At 49.4% G+C, this 12,413-nt stretch overlaps 1 protein-coding gene across 1 annotated transcript in view; it reads right to left on the bottom strand.

The window, feature by feature from the left end:
• Nucleotides 1-12,413, bottom strand: part of STK38 (serine/threonine kinase 38) — a 48,418-nt gene that overhangs the window by 13,659 nt on the left and 22,346 nt on the right. The window contains exons 6-8 of the mRNA XM_066237436.1: nucleotides 7,172-7,295; nucleotides 4,264-4,418; nucleotides 45-147 (exon numbers count right to left, since the gene is read on the bottom strand). Coding sequence (XP_066093533.1) covers nucleotides 45-147; nucleotides 4,264-4,418; nucleotides 7,172-7,295 — 382 coding nt within the window. The remainder of the gene's footprint in view (nucleotides 1-44; nucleotides 148-4,263; nucleotides 4,419-7,171; nucleotides 7,296-12,413) is intronic.

Consider the following 12,413-nt stretch of genomic DNA (forward strand, 5'->3'; position numbering starts at 1 on the left):
ACCGGTTAAGGAATAAAAAGGCTAACCTCACCGTTCACACTTACTGAAGTCACTGGGAAGGCTGTGGTTCAGATTCCTATAAAATTCTGTCCTGTGTGCTTTTTTCAGGCCTGTGCAAAGGCCAAAGTCAGAGAGTTTCACGTGGCCCTGTTGAGAAGAAACACGGCGATGGGTGCACACTCGCGGGCGTGGGGCACACAGGGTCCCCGCCCGCTCCCCGCAGACTCACCACAGCTCCCCAGCCTGCGGGTGCTGCCTCTCGTCCTTTCGTTATGGGGAAATATATTTAGTACCACATACATTTTTAAAAGATCACCCCAAATTCTATTAAATTAACAACAGTGTTTTCATTTTTGCATATTATCTGTTTTTGTCTACATACAGACTTTTAAACATAGTTGAACCCTCTATAGCATCTAAAGATAATTTTACTCCTTAAACTAACTCAAATACTCCTCTGTGTTTCTATATGGACATAGGCTTAGACATTACCATTTTTAATGTTTACAGATAATATTCAAATGCCTTAGTACCTCCTGCCTACCTAACGTCCCCCACACTGGACACTCACTTCATCCCCAATTCTTCACTCTTACTGTGATGAGGATTCAAGCACCCCTGTGACACAGAGGGCCCATGTTCTCAACCCCAACCATGCCTGGTACAGAGGATGGCCTTCATAAATGGTTGTTAAATAAGGAACAAATCTTTGTTCATATAGCTTCTTCTTCTCTTGAATTACTTCATTGGGATGTAACTCCTTCATTCCAAGGAGTAAACTATTCCAGAGACAAAGGAAATGACCTTGATTTGACTATTCCGAGTGGACAGCAGAAACTCAGAGCCCCTACATTTTCACTCCTACACTTCAACACTTCCTGATAAATGTGGCCAGACTGCATTCCAATCCTAAGTCTCTGATGCCATCACTCTCAACACTCACAGCTCCTGTGAGCCAGACACCAGGCTTTAAATGTGTCGTCTCGTTCTTCACTCTTAAGCCACACACATAATGACTCAGAGTCATTAACGGCTTGCTGGTGACATGGCAGAACCAAAACAAGAAATCAACAAGCTCTTTCTCTCCGGACCAGGATTATCTAACCTCTGCCACCTGGTCTGGGAAATAGGGGTAATGACACCTCCTGGCAGGAGCACGGGAATCAGTGCAGACAAGGGTCCTGGCACGTAACTAGCCCCGAGAAAGAGGTTGATGTTCAGAGGGTGGTTGAATTTTAAGCAGAGAAGGAGGGAAAATCAAAAGCAGGAGAGGGAACCCCAATGCACAGATCTACACTGCTCCCAGCCACACAGATGCGGTGTGGCCAACATCTGAGCCCAGTGACTTCAACATGTGTGGCCGTTCGTGACACCACCTTCCTTCAGACCCTAACATACGTACAAACTTCCTGGGGTACAAGGCTAGAGGCCCAGCACAGATGGGTCAGGTTTTATTTTGTTTTGCTTTTAAAGAAATTCCATTAGATTTGGCTGTGTGTGCGTGTGCACACAGGTAAACTGTCAAACAAAGACAGCTTTGAGTCTATTAACCTGATATCTTTTTTTTTTTTTTCAGACTTGCAAATAACTTGTTGTACAAGTCAAGGAACAGAGTTTACTTTGTAGTTCTGGTGATGACATGTTTTACCTGGACACCTCTAAGAAAGGAGGTGTCCTCAGGAGCAGTGCCTGGAGCACATGCTGTGCTAACCTAGGTTTCTGGGGACTCTAGCTATTCCAAGTCGACAGCAGAAACTCAGAGCTCCACACAGCCCACACAGAACTGGGCTCCCTGTGAACAGTTACTCTACGAGTCTGGCTGGCATAGACAGAGAGTAAAACTGCACCTCGCAGGGCTCTCTGTTCCTCCTCAGCTAGACTGAGTCCCCAAATTCTTAGCCTTCACTGTTTGCTGAACCGGAACACAGACTACAGGGTACAACTGAGATGGTCCTAAGGCACCTGGCGAACCAGACCAGGGCACGTGAACCCAGGACCAGCAAAGTAGGGCCAACACCTCATTAAAAATGTATCTGAGGCCCTGGCCGGTTGGCTCAACGGTAGAGCGTCGCCCTGGCGTGCGGGGGACCTGGGTTCGATTCCCGGCCAAGGCACATAGGAGAAGCGCCCATTTGCTTCTCCACCCCCCCTTCCTCTCTGTCTCTCTCTTCCCCTCCCGCAGCCAAGGTTCTACTGGAGCAAAGATGGCCCGGGCGCTGGGGATGGCTCCTTGGCCTCTGCCCCAGGCGCTAGAATGGCTCTGGTCGCGGCAGAGCGACGTCCCCGAGGGGCAGAGCATTGCCCCCTGGTGGGCAGAGCGTCGCCCCTGGTGGGCATGCCGGGTGGATCCCGGTCGGGCGCATGCGGGAGTCTGTCTGACTGTCTCTCCCCGTTTCCAGCTTCAGAAAAAAAAAAAAAAAAAATGTATCTGAAATCAAGGACATAAAAAAATACTTTTATATGCGTTAATATTTTACATACCAAGAATACCAAGCTATTTACTTTTAGAAAGCTAACTGTATATAAATTATGGACACCAACAGAAAAGGTACTGAAGCTATTATACTGACATAGTGCTTATCTTTGCACTGTGAAGTTACTGATATTTTTCTTCTTTGTAACTGTATTGTTCAAATCTTCTACTATGTATGTGCACTGATATAATAAAGGGGAAAAAATACTATTAACCAGAAAACATTATCTGATAAATCTCTTGCCCTCTTGAAACAGAATCAAAGCTTTTAAAGAAAAAAATTCAGGTTTTCAATGATAGCAAGAATGTTATCAGAAGACAGAAAGAAAATTACTCTAAAAATTAAATTTACTTTTCTCTTAAAAGAAAAATTCAGTCTAGACAACAAATCTGTGACAGCACATGACCTTCTACATTACTGGGGCTGGAAGAGCCTGAGTAGCTTCTTGGGGTCAGGATCTGTGCTTCACAGACACCGGAGGCTCAGGGCTGGAGGGACCCCAGGGCTCAGGGATGCCCAGGGCTCAGGGGACGCCCAGGGCTGAGGAGATGCCCAGGGCTCAGGGGTGCCCAGGGCTGAGGAGATACCCAGGCAGTGTCCCCCAACTTAGCAGCACAAGGGTCCTCTTCACATTCGCTGTGAGCTCATGTGCACAGCAAACAAATATAAAAAGGCCACTGCAGAGGCTGCTCCAGGACCTGACCTCTGCGGGGAGAGCTGCGCTTGCTGCTGGGCCTCCGTTCCCGGCTCCTGGCCGGGTTCCTCCATAGGAGGCAGCCCGTCAGGGCGGGGGCTGGGGCTCACTAAGTGACACGCCCCAATAATTACATGCTACAAGATGACTATCTTTGGCTTTATTACAAAATAACCTTCAACTTTTTTTCTTTTTCTTTTTTACATTTTATTTGCTGATTTTAGAGAGGTGAAAGAGAGAGAGAGCATCAACTCATTTCTCGTATGTTCCCTGACCAGGCGAGCCCAAGGTTTTGAACTGGTGACCTCAGCATTCCATGTCATCGCTTTATACACTGCGGCACCACAGGCCAGACCAGAATAACCTTCTATAAATCAATTTTACTCCTAATCATTTTCAATGTGATTACTCCATAATCATTTTCATGTCCTTTATTTTTAAGAGGAACATTCAAGTCACACTGGAGAATCAGCCTGGCCTGTGGTGACACAATGGATAAAATGTCGACCTGGAATGCTGAGGTCATGGGTTTGAAACCCCAGGCCTGCCCGGTCAAGGCGCATACGACAAGCAACCAATGAACAGCTAGAGTGATGCAACTACTTTTTGTTCCCCCCACCTCTGTGAAATCAATAAATAGAATCTTAAAAAACAACAAAACTGTAGAATCATAAGCCTTTCAGAGAAAGAAAGTACAGTAACAGCAAACTTGTAAAAAAACAAAAACATTGAGAGAAACATATAAGACATTCACAGCTCCACAGCGCCCCTGCCGTGATCACAGGGGCAGCGCAGGGGACAGAGCAGGGGCAGAGCAGAGGGTGCTCAGGCCGGGACACACACACACACACACACACACACACACACACACGGTCCTGCTGTCACTCCCAACACACACACACACACACACACACACACGGTCCTGCTGTCACTCCCAACACACACACACACACACACACACACACACACACACACGGCCCTGCTGTCACTCCCGCCCCCCCCCACACACACACACGGCCCTGCTGTCACTCCCGCTCCCCCCACACACACACACACACACACACACGGCCCTGCTGTCACTCCGCCCCGCAGTACCTTGCTGTCCAGGAGCAGGTTGTCTGGCTTGATGTCTCTGTGGATGAATCCGAGCTGGTGGATGGAGTCTATGGCTAGCACTGTTTCTGCTATGTAAAACTGAGTCTCCTCCTCTGTCAACGTGTCTTTTTTCATCAGTAGGGTCATCATGTCCCCTGGAAACAAGATATAAAACCACCACATACACATACACACACACACACACAATATAGGAGTCAGTGCCAGTTTTCAGATACGCCTTCCCTATCTGCCAACATCAGGCCTCTGCCACGTCCCCGAGGCTGACCCACACCGCCACCCACGGTGGGCAGAAGCAGTAAGTAGTTTCTAACACTTACAAGGTAAAGCTCAAAGCCTCAGAGAGCTAAGCACTTTCTCCTAAGCTAACTGATGCTTACCACTGAGCTATGATTTCCATTTTACTTTGACAGAAAATGAAAATTTGTCTCACACTAAAAAAAAAAAAAAAAAAAAGTAAATTTGCTTATGATAAAATTTTAAACTGGGGATAAAAGCTACTTTAAACTTTGTCTGCATAATATCTGCAACCTTCTCTCTACCCAGAACCAAATGGCATTTCCACATTGGTTGTACCACCATTGTTAGAGAGGCTGAAATGCCAACAACCATGTAAACATTTAGGGGGGTGGAAAACAAGCCTTCCAATTTCTAGTCACAAAACACTAGAACATAAACAAACAAACAAAAAAATAAGTGGGAATAAAAACGGATTTAGGAAGCAAACAGCTAGTCAGCAAAAACTAAAACTAAATTAAAAATGCTCCATAGAGCCTGACCAGGCAGTGGCACAGTGGATAGAGAATCAGACTGGGACGCGGAAGACCCAGATTAGAAACCCTGAGGTCGCTGGCTTGAGCCCAAGGTCGCTGGCTGAAGCAAGGGGTCACTCAGTCTGCTGTAGCCCACAGTCAAGGCACCTATGAGAAAGCAATCAGTGAACAACTAAGGTGCCGCAATGAAGAACTGATGCTTCTCATCTCTCTCCCTTCCTGTCTGTCTGTCCCTATCTGTCCCTCTGTCTCTGTCACACAAAAAAAAAGAAAAAAGAAAATGCTCCATAGAGAAGGTGTGACTGTCGCCTCCCCAAAGCGCCCACTGACCCCCAAGCTCAGTGGGCTAATCCCACCAGCGCTTCAGCATAGGTATTTAAATAGACACTAATATGCTTTATGCAATTCTTGTAACACTGTATCAATAGGTTAGCACTTAAAAGATAAACATTTTGTTTTCTGCCAAGTCAAAATTTAATTATTTCTGCTTAATACCAGTAATATAAAATGGCAAGACAAAGACTCTGATCATAACTCGACAGTTAGACAAAAGCAAAGCAAAGACAATACGTATAAGTAGTTTAAAGCTCAGAGAAATAGGAGAGGTTCAGTTCAGACCTCAGGTAAAGCTGTTTATGTTAGAACAGGGAAAAGAGAAAGAAAACTGATTTCAACAGAGCATCATGCTGCTTTTGAATTTCATTTATCACTTTCGGGGAATTTTTATATTGTTTAGAGAAAAGTGGATATTTTACCCCCAGGCAAAAAAAAAAATCACACCTTTTATTAAAATGCTCTTTTTTGACTAAGACTTAAAATATGAATCCCTCTGCACTCCTGGCAGCCACACAGTGACTCTGGAGGACAGTGACGGGCCAGCGCACTCAGGCAGCTCTAAGGGAGCTGGGTGGCCCTCACCGAGGCCCAGGGTTTCGGCCACCAGCCTTGCCTGAGCGGGCCTGCCCCGATGATCATGGAGCTCATGCCAGTGGGCCTGTCGCCCTGCAGGCCAGCTCCACCAAGGGCAGAGGGCAGGTCCCGCAGACATGAGCAGCCATGGAAGATGGCGGCCGTAAGGCTTGAGGGCACACGTGTCAAGGGGCTGGTGACTGGGCTGGTTCGTATTCCTGTTAAGAATCAGCATCTAGGCCTGACCTGTGGTGGCGCAGTGGATAAAGTGTCGACCTCAAATGCTGAGGTCGTCGGTTCGAAGCCCTGGGCTTGCCTGGTCAAGACACATATGAGAGTTGATGCTTCCTGCTCCTCCCCCCTTCTCTCTCTCTCTTTCTCTCTCTCTCTCCCCTCTCTAAAATGAATAAATAAAATAAAAATAGAAAAAAAAGATAAGAATATGTGGATTTGAGTCAAGATTAAAAAGAATCATCATCTAAATAATACAAAATTTCTCCTCATTCTATCAGCCTCTTTTCTTACCTTCATTAATAAAAAATAATTGATTAGATCTAAACTAAAGGCTGTCACAAGATCAAAATATTATGCCACAATTATGTTTGCTTTGCTATAGAATCAGAAAAGAAAGTTTTCTACCCCACCCCCACCCCACGCTCGCTCAGTGCACCTGCTCACCGCGAAACAGACCGTTTCCCGGAAGAGGAGGAGCATCCTGTCCTGGTTTGTGCAGAAGCTGTCTCAGGAGATGCACAAGCCAAGTTACAGAAAACTTCACATCTCAGAAACAAGAAACTGATTCTGGCCACTAAAAATTCACTCCTTATTAACATAACTTATAGAAAAAGAAACAAAAGAGTTGCAGCAAAGAATGTTATAGTTTCGGTTTTGTCACTTGGGTAACTGATTATACATGAGTCCCATTGACAGATGAGGAGGCAGGGTCCCTAGTTTATTCCTATATATTTAGAAAGAAAAAGAAAAAAGAAATGTCCATCTGAAATCATGAGAATGAATATGAAGGTTAATTTTAGGCACTAAGAATTATAGAAAGGCACCCAGCACAAGACAGGTTACTGGCTTCCTTTACAGACCTAAAGGAGAGACAGAGAGTAATTTTGTGAGGACTGGAGAGGAGGGTTAACTGAGGTGAGAAAGAAACCACAGAACAAAAAGGAAAAATGACCTTTTCATCATCAAGTAATTACCTCCAGGCAGGAACTCCATGATTAGGTAGAGGTTTAGCTTATCCTGAAAACTATAGAACATTTTCACAACCCACAAACTGTCTGCCTCCACTAGAATGTCGCGCTCCGCACGAATGTGGCCGACCTGGAGGTACATGCATTTGATTAATGACAACACTTGCTTTGCTTCATTAGACTGTATATTTGTTTAAACAATTTAAATACTAGTTTGAGTATTAAATTGCGATGATGCCAAAGATCTAATTGATGCTTAGGCAAACCTACTGACTCAAAATCGACATTTGACCTGAGGGTATTCGGTAATGAAAACTAAAGGGATAAAAGGCTTAAAAACATAGAATGAATGGCTGTAATGCAAACGGCAACTTGAACAGTGCTAAACATTGAACCTCTGACTGCTTAAAATTACCATGATTTTGCATGTATTTTAGTTCTAACACAGTAGTCCCTCTGTATCCCAGAGGGATCCTTTCCAAGACCCCCAGCGGATGCCTGGAACCGAGAGGAACATGGAACCCTGTATATATTATGTTCTCCCCTATATAAACATACATGTGGTACAGTCTAATTTATAAACAAGGCCCAGAAAGTGGTTAACAACAGTAATAAAGTAGAATGATTACAACAATATACCGTGATAAAAGTCATGAGAGTGTGCTTGCTCTCAGAGTACCTAACTGTCCTGTCCTAATCTCGCTCAGGAAGCCCAGTGCCCCCTCGTCAGCATGTCTGAACTGCCCGCATCACTGCCCTCGTGCTTTGGGACCATATTCAGTAAAATAAGAATAACTTTCAACAGCACTGCGATACCATGTCAGTCCCCTGATGACTGAGACGGCTACCGAGTGGCTGGCAGGCGGTGCGCGTACACAGCGCAGAGTTTAAAACTTATGAACTATTTCTGGAATTTTCTATTTAATGTTTTCAGACCACTGTTGAACACAAGTAACTGAAATCACAGAAAGAAAACTGCAGATAAGGTAGGAACGAATGTAATCTTTCATGATAAAAGACTGAAGCTGAGACTCTCAACCAGTCCTGGCTCGGGCATGCCGGGGGGCCCGCCAGCCTGCGCCCTGCTGACAACTCTAGAACAGCACTGCCACAGCGCTGCAGTCCCTGCTCGGGCATGCCGGGGGGCCCGCCAGCCCGTGCCCTGCTGACAACTCTAGAACAGCACTGCCACAGCGCTGCAGTCCCTGCTCGGGCATGCCGGGGGGCCCGCCAGCCCGCGCCCTGCTGACAGCTCTAGAACAGCATTGCCACAGCGCTGCAGTCCCTGCGTGCAGAGTGTGTGCCCAGTCCCTGCTCAGGCATGCCAGGGGGCCCGCCAGCCCGCGCCCTGCTGACAGCTCTAGAACAGCACTGCCACAGCGCTGCAGTCACCGCTCGGGCATGCCGGGGGGGGGGGGGGGGGGGGGCCCGCCAGCCCGCGCCCTGCTGACAGCTCTAGAACAGCACTGCCACAGCGCTGCAGTCACCGCTCGGGCATGCCGGGGGGGGGGGGGGGGGGGGGGGGGGGGGCCCGCCAGCCCGCGCCCTGCTGACAGCTCTAGAACAGCATTGCCACAGCGCTGCAGTCACTGCGTCAGCTCACTGAACTGAAATATAAGAACACCTAAGAAAAGGTTTAGGTTCAAATTTATGACATTTCCAGTTTTCTACTCTTCCTGAAATATCTACTAAGGAGACCAGGTTGCCGAAGGTTCGGGAGAACTGGTAGAATTCATTAAAATAATGTTTTATTATGACAGTTACCTTATCTACTTTGAATATATTGATATAATAGTAATCAAAATCGTGCTGTCTATTATCAAATTCCACCCCCTCTCCTCTGATATAAGTGTCACAAGATGCAAGGTTGGGCTGAACAAGATCTCAATTTATTAAACCCAATCCAGTCCTTGAAGACAGGTTTGGTCTTAACATGTGCTGCAGGCCTTGAGCTGACAGTGTTTGGAGCTGAAGCTGTACCAAGGTCCACGAACTGGTACTTCCGTTGGCAAACTCAGGCCCTGGGTGTTGCTTTGTTTGATACAACGTTCTATTTGCTTGTTTGTTTTACTGGAACCTCTCAGCACAGCCAAGCACTCCCATCTGGACACGAACTCTGCCCCTCTCCCGTCTGACACATAAGCTGCGACCGTCTTCCATGCTAACTCCTGGGGGCCTGAAGGCATTTCTGCTTACTTACTATTTAAGTTTTCAGTTGCAACTAAAATTATTCTTTGAGAAATTGCTAAACAGCAGAAAACTTACATTTTTATGCCTCTAATTATACAGCACGAGAGTGGGGAAAATTGAACGTAGGGTGATAAAGTGCTCTGGACCCAGACGAAGCCCAGCGAAGCTACTGCCTCGACTCCGCTTGAACACGAGCAAAGCGCTTACTCGCGGCTGTGAACCGGTCACTACCAGACACGAAGCCTGTGCGAGGCAGCCTCCACCTCCCTCTGCGTCCGCGGCTCCTGTTAAGGCAGGGGTCGGGAACCTATCGCTCGCGAGCCAGATGTGGCTCTTTTGATGGCTGCATCTGGCTCGCAGGCAAATCTTTAATAAAAGAAATGTTAAAAATATAAAACATTCTCATGTATTACAATCCATTCATTTCCTACCACTCAGGTTCATGGTTGCAGGTGGCTGGAGCCAATCATAGCTGTCCTCCAGGACAACACCAAATTTTTATTGGATAATGTGTAACGTACACGGGTCGTTGTATGGCTCTCATGGAATTACACTTTAAAATATGTGGCATTCACGGCTCTCTCAGCCAAAAAGGTTCCCGACCCCTGCGTTAAGGCCTCTCCTGACCGACTACGGGGAGCCAGAGAAAAGGGGAGGCACTGCTACTACCACTTGTCACTCACCCTAGAGGACGGAACAGTGACTACAGCAACCGCTGTCTGTCAAGGGGAAAGCTATCATCATCACTGTGAGCTCAACTTGCCCTTCTCTCCTGGGGCTGACTCAGCCGCTGGGAAGCTCAAGGTCTGAGTGGAGTCAGGAATATAGGGTAAGGGACAGAAGAGCCAGAAGTGTGACCCTCCCCAGAGGCTCCCTTTCCCTGCTCTCTAACTGTCACTGATGGGTGGGGAATTACAGGCCAGCTGATGGGAACACAGGGACACCAGTCTTCTGTCCCATCCTGACTCTAGACTGGCATCACACTGAAGGTTTTCCTTTTGCATTAGAAAAACATGAAGAAAGTAGCTAAATGATTCTCTTACCCTTTAAATTTATTTTCTGTCCCTGCAGGACAAAATGACAACCTGAACTCTCACTGGGTAGCTGTACTTCTTGCTCAGCTTAGTAAAAGCAAACAAAAAGCTTTTCCTCTAAGGCACTCTGAACCTAAACTCCGTCAGCACACCCAGCCGAGACGGGTGTGCACTGGTCTGCCGCCACGCTCACTAGCACACCCAGCCGAGACGGGTGTGCACTGGTCTGCCGCCACGCTCACTAGCACACCCAGCCGAGACGGGTATGCATGGTCTGCCGCCACGCTCACTAGCACACCCAGCCGAGACGGGTGTGCATGGTCTGCCACCACGCTCACTAGCACAGGCTGCTGAGACGGGTGTGCACTGGTCTGCTGCCACGCTCACTAGCACACCCAGCTGAGACGGGTGTGCACTGGTCTGCTGCCACGCTCACTAGCACACCCAGCCGAGACGGGTGTGCACTGGTCTGCCACCACGCTCACTAGCACAGGCTGCTGAGACGGGTGTGCACTGGTCTGCTGCCACGCTCACTAGCACACCCAGCTGAGACGGGTGTGCACTGGTCTGCCGCCACGCTCACTAGCACACCCAGCCGAGACGGGTGTGCATGGTCTGCTGCCACGCTCACTAGCACAGGCTGCTGAGACGGGTGTGCACTGGTCTGCCACCAAGCTCACTAGCACAGGCTGCTGAGACGGGTGTGCACTGGTCTGCCGCCACGCTCACTAGCACAGGCTGCTGAGACGGGTGTGCATGGTCTGCCGCCACGCTCACTAGCACACCCAGCCGAGACGGGTGTGCATGGTCTGCTGCCACGCTCACTAGCACACCCAGCCGAGACGGGTGTGCACTGGTCTGCCGCCACGCTCACTAGCACACCCAGCTGAGACGGGTGTGCACTGGTCTGCCGCCACGCTCACTAGCACACCCAGCTGAGATGGGTGTGCATGGTCTGCCGCCACGCTCACTAGCACACCCAGCCGAGACGGGTGTGCACTGGTCTGCCGCCACGCTCACTAGCACACCCAGCCGAGACGGGTGTGCATGGTCTGCCGCCACGCTCACTAGCACACCCAGCTGAGACGGGTGTGCACTGGTCTGCTGCCACGCTCACTAGCACAGGCTGCTGAGACGGGTGTGCATGGTCTGCCGCCACGCTCACTAGCACAGGCTGCTGAGACGGGTGTGCACTAGTCTGCCGCCACGCTCACTAGCACAGGCTGCTGAGACGGGTGTGCATGGTCTGCCGCCACGCTCACTAGCACAGGCTGCTGAGACGGGTGTGCACTGGTCTGCCGCCACGCTCACTAGCACACCCAGCTGAGACGGGTGTGCACTGGTCTGCCGCCACGCTCACTAGCACACCCAGCTGAGACGGGTGTGCACTGGTCTGCCGCCACGCTCACTAGCACAGGCTGCTGAGACGGGTGTGCATGGTCTGCTGCCACGCTCACTAGCACACCCAGCTGAGACGGGTGTGCACTGATCTGCCGCCACGCTCACTAGCACAGGCTGCTGAGACGGGTGTGCATGGTCTGCCGCCACGCTCACTAGCACACCCAGCTGAGACAGGTGTGCACTGGTCTGCCGCCACGCTCACTAGCACACCCAGCCGAGACGGGTGTGCACTGGTCTGCCGCCACGCTCACTAGCACACCCAGCTGAGACGGGTGTGCATGGTCTGCCGCCACGCTCACTAGCACACCCAGCCGAGACAGGTGTGCATGGTCTGCCGCCACGCTCACTAGCACACCCAGCTGAGACGGGTGTGCACTGGTCTGCCGCCACGCTCACTAGCACACCCAACTGAGACGGGTGTGCACTGGTCTGCCGCCACGCTCACTAGCACAGGCTGCTGAGACGGGTGTGCACTGGTCTGCCGCCACGCTCACTAGCACAGGCTGCTGAGACGGGTGTGCATGGTCTGCTGCCACGCTCACTAGCACACCCAGCTGAGACGGGTGTGCACTGGTCTGCCACCAAGCTCACTAGCACAGGCTGCTGAGACGGGTGTGCACTGG

This window comes from Saccopteryx bilineata, chromosome 1 (assembly GCF_036850765.1).
Source record: "Saccopteryx bilineata isolate mSacBil1 chromosome 1, mSacBil1_pri_phased_curated, whole genome shotgun sequence".
In the NCBI taxonomy this organism is placed as follows: domain Eukaryota; kingdom Metazoa; phylum Chordata; class Mammalia; order Chiroptera; family Emballonuridae; genus Saccopteryx; species Saccopteryx bilineata.